Genomic DNA, 19,772 nt, shown 5'->3' with positions numbered 1-19,772 from the left:
AAAATTCACTGTGACCTACATGCAGTAATTTGACCATAACTCAAGCTCTATAAATCCTATTGACGTGAGACCAACGGCATTAGAAAGCTAACATCCATACCTACAACTTTCGTGTTTACAGCTAAACCCAGTTCGGAACTTAAACTTGTCAAACTGAGACAATAAAAACGCGTTTTGCACATTGACAGCAAAATCGCAGTTCAGCTGCGATTTCGCTTTGGGAAAATCTTTTCCACTTCTTATTCGATCTAATACTCTCCAAACTTGATCCTAATCATTACTCTATGATTGCCCTATCATTAGAACACTAATTATTCATCAACTTACTGTATGCAAATTCAAAGGGTTCTCAAATCTATTAACAACCTATTACAATTATTAAACCCTAATTCTTAAACTCACCAACATCTAATCCAATTTCATGGTTTTAACCTCAAAACTACATCCAATAATCATCCTATGGGTTATCTAAGGACTGTATACAATTTCTACATCAATTCAACAAGTTTTCATCATCTAATCATCAAATCTCTCTCAAAACCCTAATTCTCAAATTCTCACAAACTTTCCCCAACTTGTTAGATGCAATCTAATGATTTAACAACTTAATATTAATGCAAGATAGTCTCACCCTCACCTTAGATTAATTCTTGAATCAGCGGCAGCGTTCTTCTTTCCTAAGGTCTTCTCCTCTTCTCTTGACTTTTCTCTCCTCTTCTCTTCTTTCTTGTTCTCCTCTTTTCCAAAAAGCAGTTTCCGGTAAACTCTTTCTAACCTAAGCTTCTCTATTTATAATACTAAACGCTCTTCCTAAATCTATTTTGGCCCAACAACTTATTCTTCTTTCTATTCTAACCCCCTTCTTATTTCTCTTACACCTCAAAACTACTCTATTCCTCATAATCTTATTTATTTCTAAATTAAATATATCTCTCCCCCACTTAATAATAATAATACACCAATAACAAATATATCTCTAACAAATAACAAATATATTTCTACACCAAGTAACAAATATATCTATAACAAATAACAAATATATTTCTACACCAAATAACAAATATATCTATAACAAATAACAAATATATTTCTACACCAAATAACAATTATATTATGCTAGTAAATACCAACATATAACATAAGAAAATATCACATAAATCATGTAAATCATACCAATCATATAAATATATTCTAAAACTAATTAAAATAATTAAATAAAAAGGAGGACGTTACATTGAGTGTTAAAATAAATTTTAGAATCAATAACTCCAATTTATAGCTTCAAGTAGAATCAATTATGGAGGCAAAAACCAATCTTATTTGAGATCAACCAAACATATTAGAATCAATTCTACATCTTTAGAATCAAATTTTATCAATCTAGAAGTGAAATCAAACATAAACTAAAATAAGGAACAAAAGGCTTAGTACATTGTTTGTTTTCATTTTTGTATGGGTAAGAATAAATATGTGTCATAAATTCAAACAAGAGATAAATGTGTGTCACTAATGTAAAAAATGAAAAGTTTTATGTGTTACATAAATAAGATAAGATATATACAAAATGATGATTACAATAGTTTAACTCATATCTCAATAATAATATTGGAATAACAAGTCATGGCGATCATAGTTCAGTTGGTAGGGACATTGCGAAATGCTTGGCTAGGGTTCGAATCATGGATTCCCCCACTTATTCAGTTTAAGAGGTGAATTTTTAATCACTAAACTACTTGATAAAAAAAAAGTATTGGAATGACAAATTTTAAAGATGAGTAACACTCTTTTCCAACACTTACTCTAACACTCACTCATTTAAATATTAAAAAAAATCAAATTAACTCATCGCAATTGACACCGACTATATCGAACCTAATAGCTTGAGAGAAGTATACTTCAAGGTCCCAAGTCAAGACTACTGGACCAACCCAAACAGGTTAATCCACATTTAAATGTTTTAATTTTATAGTATCCATAATCATATAATAAATTGATGTTTTAAATCAATTTGAGAGAATTTTTACATTGTTAGATGTTTATTTGAATATTATATTAAGACTTACTTTGAAATCTAACAAAAGGAATTTATCCTTTTTATAATACCAGCAAAGACATGAACGATATTAAGACGGAAACTATCAATTTATCAAAAGAAATGTAAAAGTTTATGTCAAGTTATCAATTTATTATATTATCTAAATTAAATAATATAATAAATTGATAATTTGACAGAAACTTTTGCATTGTTATGTATTTATTTGAACAGTACAAGTAAGAGTTACTTTGAAATTTAACAAATGAATTTATCCTTTTTATAATGTTGGTATTATCTATATATCAAACATAAATCCAATGACTAGTCGTTGTGACTAAGAATGAACAGAAACCCTCAATGTATCGTATTTTTTCAATTACCCGTTCAATATAACATTTTTAAGGAAAAAAACATTTTAAAAAAATAATATAAATCGCTTGTTATTGCATCCATTTGTTATAGTTTAAAAAAATAAATAAATCACCACCAAGAATCTACAAAAGATCTAAAAACAACTTTAAATGAGAATCTGTTAAGAGTATTTTCTTAAGAAATACATATTTTTTTTAGAGAAGAGAGAAAATAAAAAATCTTTTTGATATAGTCATATCCAAACAAACTTCTTAAAAAAATGATTTTTATTACTACGAACAAAACATACATGGAGAAAGATCTCAACTCTCCACACTAATTAGCATAACCCTTAAGGAAGGAACAACCCCTAATGTTGACCAAAGGGCTCCTTCCCTCCTTCAACGTACGTCTTTTTGTGAATGAAATGGACCCCGTATCTTGATGCTGTACATAAGAATGAGTTTGTGCTTTATGGATCCGTTTCCATGCAATTAAGTTGGGAATTATGAAGAAAAATTGTGTTGTTATGTGCCTAGCATCATCTGTACACAATTTGAATGATTAAGAATTTTGTGATAACATCATCAGATATCAGCTTTTGAATCTTACAAAAGAAATTTGCAATATTTGACACTCCCTCGGTTCAACGGTGTAACTTGGCAATCAAGATGATAGAAAAGCACTTGGCCACCCAGAATGCTATAGCCTCAAAAGCAACAAAAAATCATAATCATGATAAATATAACTATAAAATGTGAACAAGTATAAACCCTAACTTAAACCCATATGTTTCTAGTTTCTGCACCAACTAAAGGGCAAGATTGATTTACAGATAAAAATGTACGCCAAAATTCCTGCATGGACAAATCAGGACTTTACAAACTCATACTGAACAACTTGAGGTGGGGCAAAATAATGTAGGGTTTATATACAGTCATAACCTAATATGCACTGTGTTCAACTGATCTATTCAAGTTGCATTCTTTTCTATAAGCTGGGTCCCCATATACGAATTGTATGATCATCACTTGCAGATGCTAACATTTGTGGCCTTTTAGGATTCCAACTCACACAATTTACAGTCAGGGAGTGCCCAGATAAAACCTCTATTGGCTTTGAACTCCGAGAATTCCAGATGTATACCTGCATGACATAAATTTTGGGGTGCTTCAATTAATGACGAAAAAATACAGCGTGTGGATTACGGCGTATATTGATTGTTAATTAATTAATACACTTAAGAATGGAAACTACCTCTGAATTTTCACTGCCACTGGCAATAAATGTACTATCTGATCCACCAAAACAGGACCTAATCACATATTTGCACTGTTTGTGACCAGTATACCTCAGTGGCTTCTTCCATGTACCGGCTACGTCCCACATATGGATCTCCTGGCTGTTCAGATTGACAATGAAGAATTTACCATCAGCAGAAACCGAAATGGATGTGATAGGGTGCTCCTCTGAAATGACTCGTTCCGCATTGGTTGCCAAATGTAAAATCCGAATTTCTTTATCCAATAATATGCTGATTAGATACTCTCCGTCTGGAGTAACAGTAAGATCTACAACTTTGGGCATCCTCATTCCTCTCCATGCTCTTAGTTCGTTTCCATCACAATCCCACATGCAGATGCCCTTTTCAGGGTCAAAACTGCCGCACACAAATTGTGTTGAGTTGGGAAACCAGGCACATGAGCTGACAACAAAGCCATCATTCCCAAATGTATGCTTGCATGTGCCAGTTTCAACATCCCACAGCTTCAAAACTTCCATGTTCCCACAAGTGAGCAACTTGGTGTCATCAGGACTCCATGCCACAAAAGATACAGCACGTTGATGCCCGCTGAGTGTGTGTTTCAATGTCAATTTCCCATCTTCTTGCACCTGTCATGAGTATTTCAGAACATTAGGAATCAAACTACTAAACAGTCCATTACCAATTTACCACATTTGAGCTTGGAGCATAAAACTATAAATCATATTTAAATTTTATATATTTTTATTACCTGTCTGACAAGTTGTATAAACCACTAGATTGAGATAGTTTGGCAGAACTTAAATTTGATATATTGACGTCAATTTAGCGAGATATAAGAAGAATTTGACCTTCCTTGACAGTCAAACTATCAAACATCTTGTGGTATTCTCCGAAAGATATCAAAACATATATCACAGCAAGATTTTTTTGCTAACATATCACTACAAGAAGGTTTTTTTTGGTACCATATCACCGGAAGAAGTTTAATATATAAATTCCAGATAACTTTTATCGCACATAAGTTGTCTAGTTATATAGACTACCTGATACAAACTATTTTCGTAGAATCAGACTTGGCAATTGCTGCGACCAGTCTCATGACAAACTTAAAAATTCGTTGAATTGGTGATTTTTGTGTCTAAATCAGATCACACAAGGCTGTATTTATAATAGGATCAGAATGAATACAAATATACAATAAATGTTGATTGATATGATTGCTCAATCTAATGCTAAATCCTAATCACTTATATGATGCAGATAAGGAATAATAGCATGTGATCAATTCTAACAACATGTGACTAAGTCTACACTTCCCCTCAAGCTAAAGCTTACTAAGCTTTAAGCCTGTCACAATGGGAGGATGTACCCTAGAAAATAGAAACAATGGGGGTGTAGCTGCAGATGGAAAGTTGTAGCACAGCCGGAGGTGACTGTAGCAAAGATGGTTGGGCTCGCCGGAGGATTCCAAAGGTGAATGTGATAGTTGTCAGAGAATAGATCTCACCGGAGAAGGCGCGTGTGGTCGAACTACAGCTGAATGCTGAGAGAAACGCGCCAACAAGAAAGAGAACTTGATGAAGCACAGTGAACTCACGTAGCAGGATGGAACCAGGGCAGTACAATTGACCAGTTGAAAGGGAATGACAGGGCAAAGTCTGAACCCACACACATATTGACATGACAGCCTGCTTCTATTTCCATCCTTGATCAATTCCAAATCTTGAGATTGGCTGCCAGGCCAACAATCATCGCATATTGAGGCTAATATAGAACTATTATTTTAGAGCTAGTCTTTAATGATCAACTTCTTCCATCATTATTTATTCATTCACTACATTATGTTGTAATGAGGACTCTGGCAAGGAATCATGTAGTGAACCTCCAGTAACTAGGTTTAAGTAAGGAAAATGCTAACAAGGGGACCCTGGGGCACTAGTTAAGGAAACAAATATAGTAAAAACATCTTGAAACTTCTGTAGTCAAACTCTTAAAAGTGTAAAAATGCGCATTTCAATACAAAATTTACTCCTTTTGTTTCCTTAACTAATTCCCCTGGGGCATTAGTTAGCACGCCCCTCTAAGGAATTATGAGTTGGGAGTCTGCAATGATGTAACAGTGACCTCTCCATGATAGCAATAACATCTAATGAAACTGCAGAGCCTATTCTTTTATCTTTCGATATTACCTTGTAAATGGACCCTAACATCCTATAACGTTCCCATACATATTAACACCTAACCAAACAAGAGACATCCATTATATGTTATTCCAAGGAACTTCCAGACAAGATAATGAGCTCCAACTATCCTTTATTTTTACAGGCACACTCTATAGCAAGTCTTTCCTTTTTGTCTTCAGGTCATAAACCTACAAAACTCTTAAGATACACAACAAATATCGCCAGTCCCAGGACAAGTCTCCTAAAATGTGAACTTTTTATTACACGGCTTACATGATATTTGAGGAGAGGTATAAAAGATAAAGTGCTATAAAAAATAATCATTTGAAGTTTCCCCGACTTTTAATAGCTCAGCAGCACTTTCGTCGAATATTGACATCATAGATGCCTGAAAGACTTTCCCATCACTAGTCATGTAGAACTTGACAAGGAATTAATGACACCACCAAGGAAAAGATGTACAAAACACAAATTTTCACTAACCCATATATAAATGTGTATATTATCATGCCCATACTAGTTAAAGGAATTAGTATTTGAAAATCATGCCATGCACTACAGGTTGTAGTGAATAACTGGATATTGTACGAATGTGAATTTGCCAATTCCATTCTTGTTCGGCATATTGTATTATTGTGAGCTAAAACACAGAAATTTAATCAAAGCCAAGAAAAAGAAAGACAATTATATTGGAAGAATCATCTAAAGCAAAAACAGATGTGTCATATAATGCCAATAACATAATACCTTCCATATGATAGCTGTACAATCATTGGAAGAAGAAGCTAGATAGTCTCCACTATTAGAAAACTGAACAAACCAAACTTCATTTTTATGTCCAGTCAATATCTGCAGCGATGGCAAAAGAGAAAAGTATTATTTGATAAGTAAAGCATGCAATATCAAATGTTAAAAACTAGAAGATTAACTTGGACATTTATCTTCATGATCGCAAATCTGATTCATGCTTTATTTCAATATCATAGCAGCCCAAAATAATTAATATCTTGCCATATGGCCCTAATAGATCAATTCTGTAGAGGGAAACAGACAGACAAGCAAACAGTCTTTCTACATGCTCATAATGTACAGGAATATGGAAACTACGTAAATGCGAGAAACATATGGATGGTAGACACTAGAGCACTGTTCCTTATTACGTAAGAAAAATAAATCACTCTTACGGTTAAACATAAATGCTTAACTAGCTACACATTATCTCTATTTCACAGAAATCAATTTTCTAGTTTATACACAATTGGACACTGTAAGAAGATGGAAACAATGCAATTTCCCCTTTCTATGGTATATAATGATGTGAAGCTAATCCTCACAAAGGAAGCTATAGAAATAAAATCTAAGCTCTAAGCCCCTAACCAACAAGAACAAAGATTCTTTAGAACCTCAGCCGACAAAACATACAGACATAATATTAGAAAAGGCAGGCCCAATAAGCAAACACAAGAAAAACACAAATAAAATTATATAAATTGATTGGACTGAAACATGAATTCATGTTCATCAGAGTTACTAAAAGACGGCCAATACCAACATAACTCAGTTTGCATTTAGAGAAACCAGTGATTCCATAATTTTTCTTAAACGGGACAAGTAAATATGCATTATAGAATACAGAAATCATTGGTGAAATGAAATATGGATGAGCATTACATTGGTCTAAACGTGAAATTCAACATAGCTTTTTTTTCTCTTCAAAGCTTTCTCTTATTTTACAAACACAATCACATGTTTAAAGCAAAACATAAAAGTATCCATCAATCACTTATGCAAAGAAAACCAAATAAATTACTTTTGTACAACCTAAAACAGCATGCCACAATTCTCAGTTAAACAATCTAAAAATCACAAAACAATTTATCTCGAAAACAGTAAAATAGTCCCCACACCTGAGTGGTTGTAGTAGGAAACTGATCTCTACCACAAGAATGATCCTCATAAAGCGAAACAGGATTCGACGAACTATGATACAAGCACGAATCAACCCAAGCAGTTACAGTAGTTTCAACCAAATGCTCCAACCTCCCATCCGGTATTGAAATCGACGGAGGCAACAATTTCTCCAAATCCATCAACAACTTCCCCCTTAAATCACCATCCCCATCATCATTCAAATTGACCACACTATTAGCCAAACTATGAACCTTAAACCGATCCACACGCAACGCAGAAACGCGTTTCCTCAACACATCCAAAGCTAAACCATCCTCACCACGCTTCAAATACTCCATAACAGACTGTCTAAAAACAAGAAACAAAGCAGATTCTACTGATTCACCGAGAATTTCAGTGATGGAATTGAGAAAAGTAACACAAGCATCCCAATTTCCATTGAGAACATGAGATTCAAATAATTGAAATTCACTGGACTTGTAAGAAACCCCAGATTCAGATTCTAACAAAGAAGCGGTTTTTGTGTAACCTAATGAATATAAAGACTGGAGTATGATACGAATGAATTCATGTTTTTTGATTAACCCTTTTGAACCAAGTGTATCAGAAGGATTATTCTTCTCCATTGTTTCATGCGAATTGAGAACGAACGCGATCGAATGAAGAAGAAGAAGAAGAAGAAGAGAAGAGAGAAGAGGAGTGAGAGTGTGTTTTTGTTTTGGTCGTTGGTTGGTTCCCACTGTGTGTGTGTGTTATGTTAAAAAGACGGTTTTATTGTTATCTGCTGAGTGGGTCGTCTTCTGCTTCTTATCCACCTCACCATCGCCATCATCATAGGAGTCGTGCCTAGATTGTAAAAACTGTTTTTTCTTAGGACATAAAACAATTTAAAAATGTACTGTATCTCGTACAAATTTGAATTAAATACATTTCAATCTTTTTTATCTCTCTCATTCTTAGGAAAATAGAACTTAATAATTTTGAGTTTAGCTAAAATGTAAGTAAGGTTTAGTTAAAAATTAGGGAAATGTTAACCGGTGCCTCCGAGGCACTGATTTAGGATGCTAGAAAAGGAAATTTTATAGTAATTAATGTAGTGAAAATTGTGTAATTAATCCATAAAAAGTTAAAAAAAATTTCTTTTTTTAGTAATGCTTTTTTTTTTAATGGTGTGCTTAATCAGTGCCCCGAGGGCACCAGTTAGCATGACCCTAAAAATTATTACCACAATCAAACTCATGCTTTTCAAACGATTTGTCTTAGGGGGGAACTCGTTAACGTTAACCGCTTGAATTCAATTTCGACTTTTGTTTTAACAAAAGTAAGAGCATATATTTTATAAAGGTTTTTCTATCGTGTTCAAATTTGCATAGTATAAGAAGTTAAATAAGATTAATTTTTGGCTAAATTACACGAGAGTCCTTTAAGCTATTTAATTGTAACAAATTGATCCTTTAATTATTTTTTTTTTGTATAACTTAGGTCCTATAAGTTAACTAGTTGTAACAAATTTGTCATTTAAGTATTTTTCGTACCACTTAGGTCCTTTAAGTTATTTAATTGTAACTTTTAGTCTCAGAATAACCTACATTTTTAAGATCTGAAATCTCCCAGATTATTACGGTTAAATAACTTAAATGGCCTAATTGGTATGGAAAAAAAACTTAAAGGACCAATTTAAAATTTGATATAATATACAATGTTTAAGATAAAAGTAAAAATTTGAATTTTATATCCCATGTGCATAACTCAATTGGTGCACATCCATTTGCAGAGGGTGCAGGTTCGAACCCTGCGGCTCTCCACTTATTATACACATTCAAAAAGTGTCGTATTCTAATCACTAAACCACTTAGCCAAAAAATTGAAAATTATTATAAAAAGATAAAATATATGATGACTTAAAGTCATACAAATATTAAAGCTAATAATTTTTTTAAGGAATTAAAACTAAGAAATATATGTACTTTTTGAACATATGTAACTTTATTTAGATTATACAAATACAAAAATTATAATTTAAAAAATTATAAAATTAAATATGTGATTAAATGTATTTAGTCTGAATTTTGGGTGAAACACATTTGACATTTTGTATGATTTTTTACTATATTTTATTTTAGAGAGTATATTCATACAAACATATTTTAAGGTTGTTTGATATGCACACAAAAAAAACTTTAATTAATAAATTTTAAATTCACCATCATACTCCTTTTGTTCTTATTATAAGAAAAAAAATCACTTTTTAAGAGGTTTAATGCAAAGAGGAAAATAATTAGAATAAAATAATAAATATTTAAAAGTATGATAGAAAAAATAAACAATTTCATTAAACATATAATTAATACATTTTTGGAATATGTAAATAACACTAAAACAACAAGTCAAAACTAAAGAGATTTGTCTTGTGAACTTAATTCAGTTGGCAGAGATATTGCATAATATTATATGTCTAGGTCGGGGTTTGCACCTCGGACACCCTATTTATTCACCTTAGAAAGGTGAATTTATAACTATTATGACAAAAAATAAATAAAAAGATTCATTATTACTCATAGTAATAAATAATTAAGAATACTACATGTTTCAATTCTTTCTATTCGGTCCCCAACAATTTTTTCTTGCAACCCAATTTAGTTTCTAATAAAAAATGATATCGATGGAGAATAATATCTAGGACTAATTTGAGTAGTATTTCTTTTGAAAACTAAATTGAATTGATGAAAAAGTGTAAAGGATTAAATTGAGTTTTCACACTATTTATTAGGTTTTTCTTTGTTTTAAATTATTTGTATCGTATGTAATATTAGTACAACATTTATTATTCTTTTCTATTAATATATTTTTATTTATTGTATAATTAACAAATATATTTTACTAAATGAAACACCATCCATTTTAAATTAGGGTGTCAATAAAACATTTATTATTATTTTTCACCAACATATATTCATTACTACATTTCAATCATTTAAATACTCAAATAAATATAATTAATAAAAGCATTTTAGCAAATCAAACATATTTTATGATTAAAAAAGATTTGTTTTCGTATGGAAGGAAGGAGTTTGAACCAATTAGAGAGTAGAATTGTTTGAGTGAAAGGTAGCTGGCTTTTTGAAAAGCGTCAGAAAAAACGCATACTACTTTACTGAGTTCAAAAGGAAGGAAGGAAGGAAGGAAGAAGAAGAAATATGATTTTCCATTTTCCAATTTCCAATATCCAACGTCAGAAAACGCCTTTTCTCCCTTGAATTGAATTGAATTGAATATTCTCACGCGCGCCACCTTCACAAAACAAAACTCATAGTCCCCAAAATTCAGTGTCCATTTCTTTTATGTCATCACTCTCTCTTTTACTGGGTCAGTACATTGCTTACATTTTCTTCTTCTATCGTTGCACAATGCATTTCAGTTTCTCTCTTATTTTCTTCCCTATTTCAGGGAAGAAAATGTCTACAACTTCACTTTTCATCATCATCTTCTTTGCTTTCATTCACTTCCTAATTTACTCTTCTCAAGGTAAATCCTCTTGCAATTTCATTCATCATCGATCATCAACTACGATTTCATTGTCAAACTTTCTACTTATTTTCTCACCTCATTTTTTTTGTTTTTAATTCTGAATATTAAAAGGATGCGAGCTGTACTCTATTGTGGAAGATAATCTAAAATGATCGTATAATTAAATTCGTTGCCGATTACCATGTTTTAATTCTTTTATGTTACTGTTCAGTAATCTGAATTAAAGAAACTTAACTTATTATTAGAGTGTGAGTTCATAATGTCATGTTCATTTATTAATTGCTTCTCAATTACTGTTCTATAATTTTTTTTTTTCTGTTCAATAATTTTGTGATTTTGATTACGTCTTGAACTGCTTTTGTAATGTTTGAACCTCACATGAAATGAAACCCATTTTTTTAATTGCATCTTGTTTATATTGGCTTTTGCTGGAAGATAACTAACTATTCTGCTGATCCAATTGATTTAAATGTAAATTTTAGTACCCTCGCAAGTGGATGGTGGGATCAGAAACCTTGGATTATTCAGTCCTTAGGTCGGATACCGAGTTTTAAAACAAATGTAAATATTAGTACTCAATATTTCAGAACTGTCAAAAAAGTATTGATTATGTAAGAGATTTCTTTTAGGACTTATTTTGTATACCAACATTACATTGGTCTGAGTAGAACTAGGACTCAGATTTCTTAAGCAAGGTCTCGGGTTCGAACCTTGTTGATGAAACAAACGTGGTTGGAAAGGGAGATCCCACTAAACGTGGTCAGTAGTCATCCACAAAGTCAGTGGATAATTCGTATAAGTGACATGGTTACTAAAATATATGCTATTATGTATGATATTTTGGCTTCTTTTCCTGCAGCGAAGTTGGTTTCTATGAGTGTGTCATTTGCTTCATCTGAACCATCTAAAGTGTGGTTAGTTAAACCTTCGTCTGGGACATCTTCTGCTCATGTGTCATCTCAATCTTTTCAAGGTATATACTATCATATTTATCGAGAACTTTCTGTTACATATCATGTTTTCAATGAGCCTCTGAATTAATCTTCTCGTGTTTTAGCTCCTAGCGTGACTCCAGGACCAAAACATCCTCACCATCCCAGACAATACCATCCTGTGAAACCTTATGCCGTGTCTCCCTCCCCTTCTGAAGGCCAAGGTAATTTCTTGCAGTTAGACACCTTTCTTCTGCTTCTACTTTTACCAGAGTGGGACTATTATGATATCTCAACGTCTTTTTGGTCTTTAAATAATATTGTAGCCACAGTCCCTTGTTTTCCCTTCCTTTATATGCTTGGCGATGAGTTGATCAAGGGAATCATGAGTAAATTTTTTGTAACATGTTGGAATGTTACAACATAACCTAATACTCTGAAATTTTGTGATTTGTCTATAGTAATTCTTTTAGTGCATGCTATCATGTTAAGCGGTAAGATGCTATAAATAGGCATACTCTCAAAAACAGAAATATTGGAAAGAATTTTTTGAATCTAACTAGTTTAATGATTTGGATTAAAAATAACGCGCAAAGAATCAATTTATTTGCTAGATTTTATGGTTTTATATGTAGAAAGGAAGTTATTTGAAACTAAATTTACCTCTGGATGTTCATTGAAGTTTCGTTTGGTTTTTTTAAAAATTATTGTCTGCTTATGTACATCATGATAATGTCTAACGGGTTTAGCTAATAGAGTGGACTGGAGTGGTGCTGACTTTTCATTTTAATGGAAAGTCCAAAGTTTACATTTCAATGAGATTAATCATTTTTTTGATTGAAATACACGTAGTTCTGTGAAGCAGCATTTTTTCAGTCCTTTTATTCCTTAGTACCATACACTACACCAAGGATTGCATTTCATTACATTTTTCATGGAACATATTACCATGCACTCATTCTTCAAAAACAAATTTCTGCAGAATGTGGCCTAAGCTGCAGGGATCCACTCACAACAACTCCCTTTGGTTCACCTTGTGGCTGTGTATTTCCCATGAAAGTCGGACTTTTACTGGATGTAGCTCCTTTGGTTGTTTTTCCTGTAATTCGTGAGTTAGAGATTGAACTTGCATTCGGAACATATTTGAAGCAAAGCCAGGTGAGGATAATGGGTGTTAGTGCTGACATTCAAAATCAAGAAAGAACCGTAGTTGATATTTACCTGGTTCCACTTGGTGAAAAATTTAGCAATACAACTGTGGTTCTGATATCCCGAAGATTTTGGCACAAGAAAGTTCCTCTAAATAGGAGTCTTTTTGGTGATTACACAGTTTTGTACACTAATTATCCAGGTAGGTAATTGTTTTGCTTACCTGAATTTTACATTTTTCCTGTCATATGTTACTGGTTGAGACTGAAGCAATTAGTATCAGGAATGCCATCATCGCCACCACATGGAACAATAACTGGGAGTGGTCCTCTTCCCAGTGGAAGTGCTGCAGGTCTTCTCCCATTCACTGCCAACTTTATCAACAAGAACGAGGAAATGGCTCTGAGGACCATAATCATTATTTCTGCATCTTCCATTATACTCTTTCTGGGTTTGGTTGGAGCATTTTTCATCATTTTTAAGCTGAGAAAACTCCGGAGACCATCAGGTGCTGTTCACCCACCATTCACATCATCTCTAAACAAGAGCTCAGGTACAGTTTCAGTTTTCTTTTGTGTGTGTGTTTGTTTTTGTTTTGTAAAATATTTTTCAGATGCTTGCATAGAAATTTTGAGGTTTTTCTAAGCATTATCTTGTGAATTATTCTAGGTTAGGTTGTTGCTTACTTGCTTAAGAGATGATTCCTTACGTTAAGATTGACTCTTTTTGCACTTCATTTCTATCAGTTCAAAATATCTTCATTAGAATCATTACCATGTGCTAAAGATTATGTCTGTTATATTCTATTTCTTGAAAAGTAGTTGCAAAAGACTGTCTTTTACACTTTTACAAATTCATAGCTTGATGATCTCTGGATTTCATTTTTTCCCAATATTATTTGATCATCAAATGTCAACTGTGCCACAGTTCAATTAGCTTTCCGTGATTTAAATGTGTGTGCTTTCTAGTGATTTGATTCGATTCAACAATTAGAAAGCAAATTTTTTGACCAATACATATTAGTATTACTTGGGGACATCGCCTCCTGTTTAAGGGCTAGTTGAATAGCCTTCTTACAAGGGGCAAAAATCCTTAAAGAGAATCCTCTGGGATCCCTGGCATGCCACACCCTTATTAGTATGTTTTCAACCAATATGATAGTGGTATTTGTCTACAAGATTTATAAGATCAGCGGGATTTTCTCCGCTTTAAGTGGCTATATCGATAACTTTGTGATTCAACAAATAAAGTAATGAAATTAACGTTTTCTCATTTATGATAAAAAAAAAAATCGCCTTTACCTATTTTGTGGACTTCGGTTGCTAAGTGGGATGCAAAAATTGTTGCAAATTTGGTACATTGTCTCTTGCATTAATGGCAAAACTATTATGTTGCCTTGGACTCTTTGCTGTCTACTTTGTTCAGTATATCATATCAGAATCGAGGTTAAATAAAAACGGATGATTGATTGTTTTGCAGCCATGGAGTCTATGCTGTCTAGCAGAATTACAAGCTCATCGTCAGTGTCCCATTCATCCAACTTAGCTACTTCTGCTCTTTCTGTGAAAACATTTTCCCTTTCTGAGCTTGAGAAAGCAACAGATAAGTTTAGCTCACAAAGATTATTGGGAGAAGGAGGATTTGGGCGTGTTTATCATGGGAGATTGGATGATGGAACTGATGTTGCAGTTAAACAACTAAGGAGGGATATTCATCAAGGTGGAGATCATGAATTTATTGTGGAAGTTGAGATGTTGTGCCGTTTTCATCATCGTAATCTTGTGAAACTCATCGGTATATGCACAGAAGGGCACAAACGGTGCATGGTGTATGAGCTTATTCGCAATGGTAGTGTCGAGTCTCATTTGCATGGTAAGTGATGACGTATTTTTTCCGGCTTCAGTATGCATCTGTTGTTCAATTTACATTGCGTTGCCATTAACTTAATTTAACTCATGTTATTTTTCCTTGCAGGTGTTGACCGGATAAATCACCCTCTAGATTGGGAAGCACGAAAAAAAATTGCCCTTGGAGCTGCGAGAGGATTGGCCTATCTTCACGAGGATTCTAATCCTCGTGTGATCCACCGAGACTTTAAAGCTAGCAACGTGTTGTTAGAAGATGACTTTACCCCCAAGGTTTCTGATTTTGGATTAGCAAGAGAAGCAACTGAAGGAAGTCGTTCTATTCCTACAAGGGTCGTGGGGACTTTTGGGTAAGTACAAGACTTTGTCTGCCACAATTGATTTAATAATTCTTAAAATGTTATACCCTGGAGAGTATGGTTGTTAATCCAACTTGCATAATAGATGGGGGTGGTACATACATGATGTGTACCTTTTCCATTTCGTAAGCATTATTGAGTTTGGCCATGATTAAGATATTCGATATCTTTCAATTTTTAACAGAATAATGATTAACTTGTACTATATTTTACGTCAGTTAGCCAATAATTCTGTAGACTGTCTTTTCTTCTCTACTTAATAGTTTACCAAAATTATCAACTGCATTAATTGTAATTTCTGTATCTTATAAATTGCGCGTGATTAACATCAGTGTGTGACGTCGTTATTCCTGGCCTTCAAAATGATACCATTTTTATCTGTTTGGTTTTGCAGGTATGTCGCCCCAGAATATGCAATGACAGGCCACTTGCTTGTTAAAAGTGATGTTTATAGTTATGGTGTTGTACTGCTTGAACTTCTAACAGGAAGAAAGCCAGTGGATATGTCTCAACCTCTTGGAGAGGAGAATCTAGTAGTATGGGCACGTCCACTTTTGAAAAGTAGGGAGGGTTTAGAACAGTTGGTGGATCCAACATTGGCTGGAACTTATGACTTTGATGAAATGACAAAGGTTGCTGCTATCGCTTCAATGTGTGTTCACCTGGAGGTCACTAAGAGACCCTTTATGGGTGAAGTTGTGCAGGCTCTTAAGTTGATATTCAATGATAACGATGACATGGATCGCTACAGCCGGAAGGAATCTTCTGGTCAAGAGTCTGATTTTAGAGGCGACCTTTCTGATAGCAGTTGGCGGTGTGATGAGCCTGAAGATATAACCTGTCGACTAGGTTTTAGGCAACCATTAGCATCTTCCTTCATCACAATGGATTACAGTTCTGGTCCACTTGAAGAACTGGAAAACAGACATTTTGTAGCTTCAGGTTTTGTGGGAGATGATATGTCTTTAGCAAGTAGACTCGGGAACAGATCAGGTCCCTTGAGAACCGGCCGAAGAAGCAACCTTTCCTTTTATAGGTTTAATGGAAGTCAGAGTGATCCTGCAGTACTTCCTTCCAAGCGTGTTAGGAACGAGGGTTACTGGCCTTGAGGTTTCTTCTAGTGGCGATTTTTAAAATTGTACAGTTTCAACATGGATCCAAAGTGTTTGATTGGTGGTAGGTAAGGCGTCTCAAAGTCCTAAAGTTTTCTAGTGTTTTTGGTATATAAAAAAAATCCTACAGTTTTCTTGTTAAGATTGGAGATATGATGGATTCTAATTTTAAAATTTCGATTTAAATTATACAGGGAGAAAATGTAATTTGAACCAAACTTGCGTTATAAAATGTAGGCTTAATTACATTTTTAGCCATTTGGTTTGGTGTTTGCATGATTTTCATCGTCATATTTCTAATTGCTTGATTTTTGTCCCAAATACTTTTGAAGGGATGGACCTTGAGATTTTCGTGGTTATACCCCGGTACGATTTAGGTCCAAACATGGTACCCCGGTACGGTTTAGGTTCAAACATGGATTTAGTTTAGGGTTTAGGATTATAGCCAGTTTGCAATATTAGGCAGATTGACTTCTTATAAACTCACTGATTCTTTTTTCTTTCTTTAATAATCAGAATATATTTTAAGTATAAATGGTACTCTAACCCATGGTACAAAAACGATCAAATCAAAAAGATTGCACCCATCCAATAGGCTTTTACCACCCTTCAGAAAATTTCAATCCTGAATTTTTCTCCACCCGATTTATAAACCATCCCAAGAAGTTTTATTTGAGATACGACTCTGATGGGATCAAATGTTTCTCCTTTAAAGATGATTACGTTTATTGCCTCCCATAGACACCACACCACGGCTAGCCAAATTAAAATTTAACCTTCTTTACTGACTTGCCAGGAACCAAAGAACCAAAGTGTACATAGTGTTATGTGATTTTATTATAGGATGTTCCTAACACCCTCATCCAGGCATACCTCTCATACCAAATTTTATGAGAGAAAGTGCATGATAGAAAGAGGTGACCTGTCTCCTCTTCTGCTCGAAAACATAACACACAAGAGGTTCCTGCTTGTGAATTGATGCCTCTTTGCACCAGTAGCTTTACAAGTTGGTAATTCATTCGCAAACAAATGCCAAATTAATGTCTGCACCTTTGAGGGAACTGAACCACAATTTCTTGCTCAGTTGTGTTGGTGCTGGTTTACACTCCCACCAAAATTGTTCACCAACAAATTTTGATATGCTGATTTTATTGTGTAGCAGCCACTGCTATCACAATCCCAAATGCATGAATCCAATATGTCTAGCTGAATACTAAGTTCCTGCAACGAAAAAAAGTCTGCAGCTTGACCCATTGCTCTTCATCCCAATCAAAAAGAGTGTGTCTCAAATTCCAGTTCCAATTCCGTTATCCCGGCAACCCATATCATCAATATGACCACACCACAGTTCAGACCAGACAAACATGTCACCATTGTTACCTAACTTGTGAGATACATAGCCAGAGAACTATGATAAGTTGTGTTGTGTAGTAGCAGGAAAGTCCTCGATGGAGGCCAGATTGCGCCACCAACTTGAGCATATGTTGTTGTCACTCATATGCGCTGTAATGTGACATTGTACTTGGCATGCATGACAGGTAACCAATATGTTGTCAGTCTTCATTTCCATTAGCTCAATAAAGATATATTAAATCATTCAAGTTCCATCTCCCCTAGCCCTCCCTTATCTTTAGGAAAACACACCTTTCTCCAGCTAGTATAAGAAGTTCCTCTAAATTTTGATAAATGCTTTGGTCACATCTTTGGAAGCTCTGCAAAAAGAAAAATACAAAGACAAGCAAGCCAAGATCGACTTTACCAATGTAACTCTCCCTTCGATGGATAGTTGGTGACTCTTCCAACTAACCAATTGTTTTTTCGGACTCTTCACCAGTGGCAGCCAAGTAGCCTTAAGCCGAGGGTTGGCTCCAACAGGCATACTTAAAAACTTGAAAGGAATAGAACTTACATGACAAGATAAAAAGATGGAGGCTTCCTGCAAGAATTCGTCATTCACATTAACACCAAGTTGTTCTTAGCGAAATTTATTTCGAGCGTTTGAATATATAGACCATCCAAGAGTGTTTAGATGAAATTATTTAAGTCTTTTCTAGCTTAACTAAAAATCATGGATTCGAATCCAATCCCTGGAAATAAAGCATCGTTAAAACTCTTGTGCAAGAGCTTCTCTTATTGTGGTCCTACTCAAATCGGATCAATGAATTAATCTCTGCAATTGAGCGCAATACATAGTTTACTCCATAAATATAGACCAATTTTTTTAAGAGTATTAAGTGTTGGAATTTTTTTTTTATAATTTTTTTCTGTTAAATAAAAATTCAACTATAAGGACATAGTTTTGAAGAAGAAAAAAATTAACATTCACTTCTAATGCTTCAATTCCTTTCAATTAAATGGTTAACACTTAAGAGGAGGCTACAACCACGTTCTTACTAACAGAACACTCAATTCCTGATGAAGGAATATAGCATTATTTATCATCTTTCAAATAGATCATGCACTTTTTTTTGTTACTTCGAGTAGACCATGCACAAGCCAACTAAACAGAGTTAAATTTCTTACGCAACGGTTTACAATTAATACTTTTTTAGGTTCAAAAAACCCCACTTTTGAAATTTAACCACATATATTAGCTCAATAAATGGCAAGAAGAAGGTCTTTTTTTAGTTTGATTTTGCACTGGTTGCAATTTCCTTTTCATTTGGAACGAGAGGGGGGTAGGGTTTGGACACTACTACCAACTCAATAATTTGAGTAAAAGACCATGACCTCTCTTTTAGGCTCAATTCAAAGGTGTACAGTTTAATATACTCCCTCCGGTTCTATTTACAAGAGAACCCACCCCCCCCACACACCCCCCCCCCCCCCCCCCCCCCGCTCTTCTCTCTCCCCCCTCATAAAATGTAAATTTCCAAGATGCGACCTTCCAACATGGTTTATGTTTTGTTGATTTTTATTTGGCTTAATTGCATGTTTGGTCCCTTATGTTTATTTTAGTTTTCAAGTTGGTCCCTTATGTTTTGAAAGTTTCAAGTTGGTCCCATACGTTTATTTTAGTTTTCAAGTTGGTCCCTTACGTTTTGAAAGTTTCAAGTTAGTCCCTTATGTTTATTTTAGTT

The 19,772-nt window shown here is 34.1% G+C and overlaps 2 protein-coding genes across 2 annotated transcripts; one reads left to right on the top strand and one right to left on the bottom strand.

Moving 5' to 3' along the window:
• Positions 1–3,096: 3,096 nt before the first annotated feature.
• On the bottom strand, positions 3,097–8,490 carry LOC146956260 (transducin family protein / WD-40 repeat family protein). Its single transcript, XM_085728043.1, has 4 exons — positions 7,744–8,490; positions 6,584–6,685; positions 3,644–4,279; positions 3,097–3,532 (listed from the first exon to the last, which is right to left on the bottom strand). The coding sequence occupies exons 1-4, from the start codon at positions 8,371–8,373 to the stop codon at positions 3,377–3,379; spliced, it is 1,524 nt and encodes a 507-aa protein (XP_085584169.1). The 5' UTR covers positions 8,374–8,490; the 3' UTR covers positions 3,097–3,376.
• A 2,389-nt stretch (positions 8,491–10,879) lies between these two features.
• On the top strand, positions 10,880–16,950 carry LOC146956259 (receptor-like serine/threonine-protein kinase ALE2). The gene is made up of 8 exons (XM_085728033.1): positions 10,880–11,272; positions 12,135–12,248; positions 12,333–12,431; positions 13,190–13,558; positions 13,640–13,909; positions 14,836–15,228; positions 15,331–15,571; positions 15,975–16,950. Exons 1-8 carry the CDS (start codon positions 11,089–11,091, stop codon positions 16,687–16,689), a joined length of 2,385 nt encoding a protein of 794 aa, XP_085584159.1. The 5' UTR covers positions 10,880–11,088; the 3' UTR covers positions 16,690–16,950.
• Positions 16,951–19,772: the final 2,822 nt, after the last annotated feature.

The sequence above is a fragment of the Medicago sativa genome, chromosome 1 (genome assembly GCF_051527215.1).
Source record: "Medicago sativa cultivar Bolivia chromosome 1, Bolivia_mono, whole genome shotgun sequence".
In the NCBI taxonomy this organism is placed as follows: Eukaryota; Viridiplantae; Streptophyta; class Magnoliopsida; order Fabales; family Fabaceae; genus Medicago; species Medicago sativa.
The sequence above is the reverse complement of the archived record's forward strand: the minus strand, read 5'-3'. Positions and strand labels throughout refer to the sequence as shown.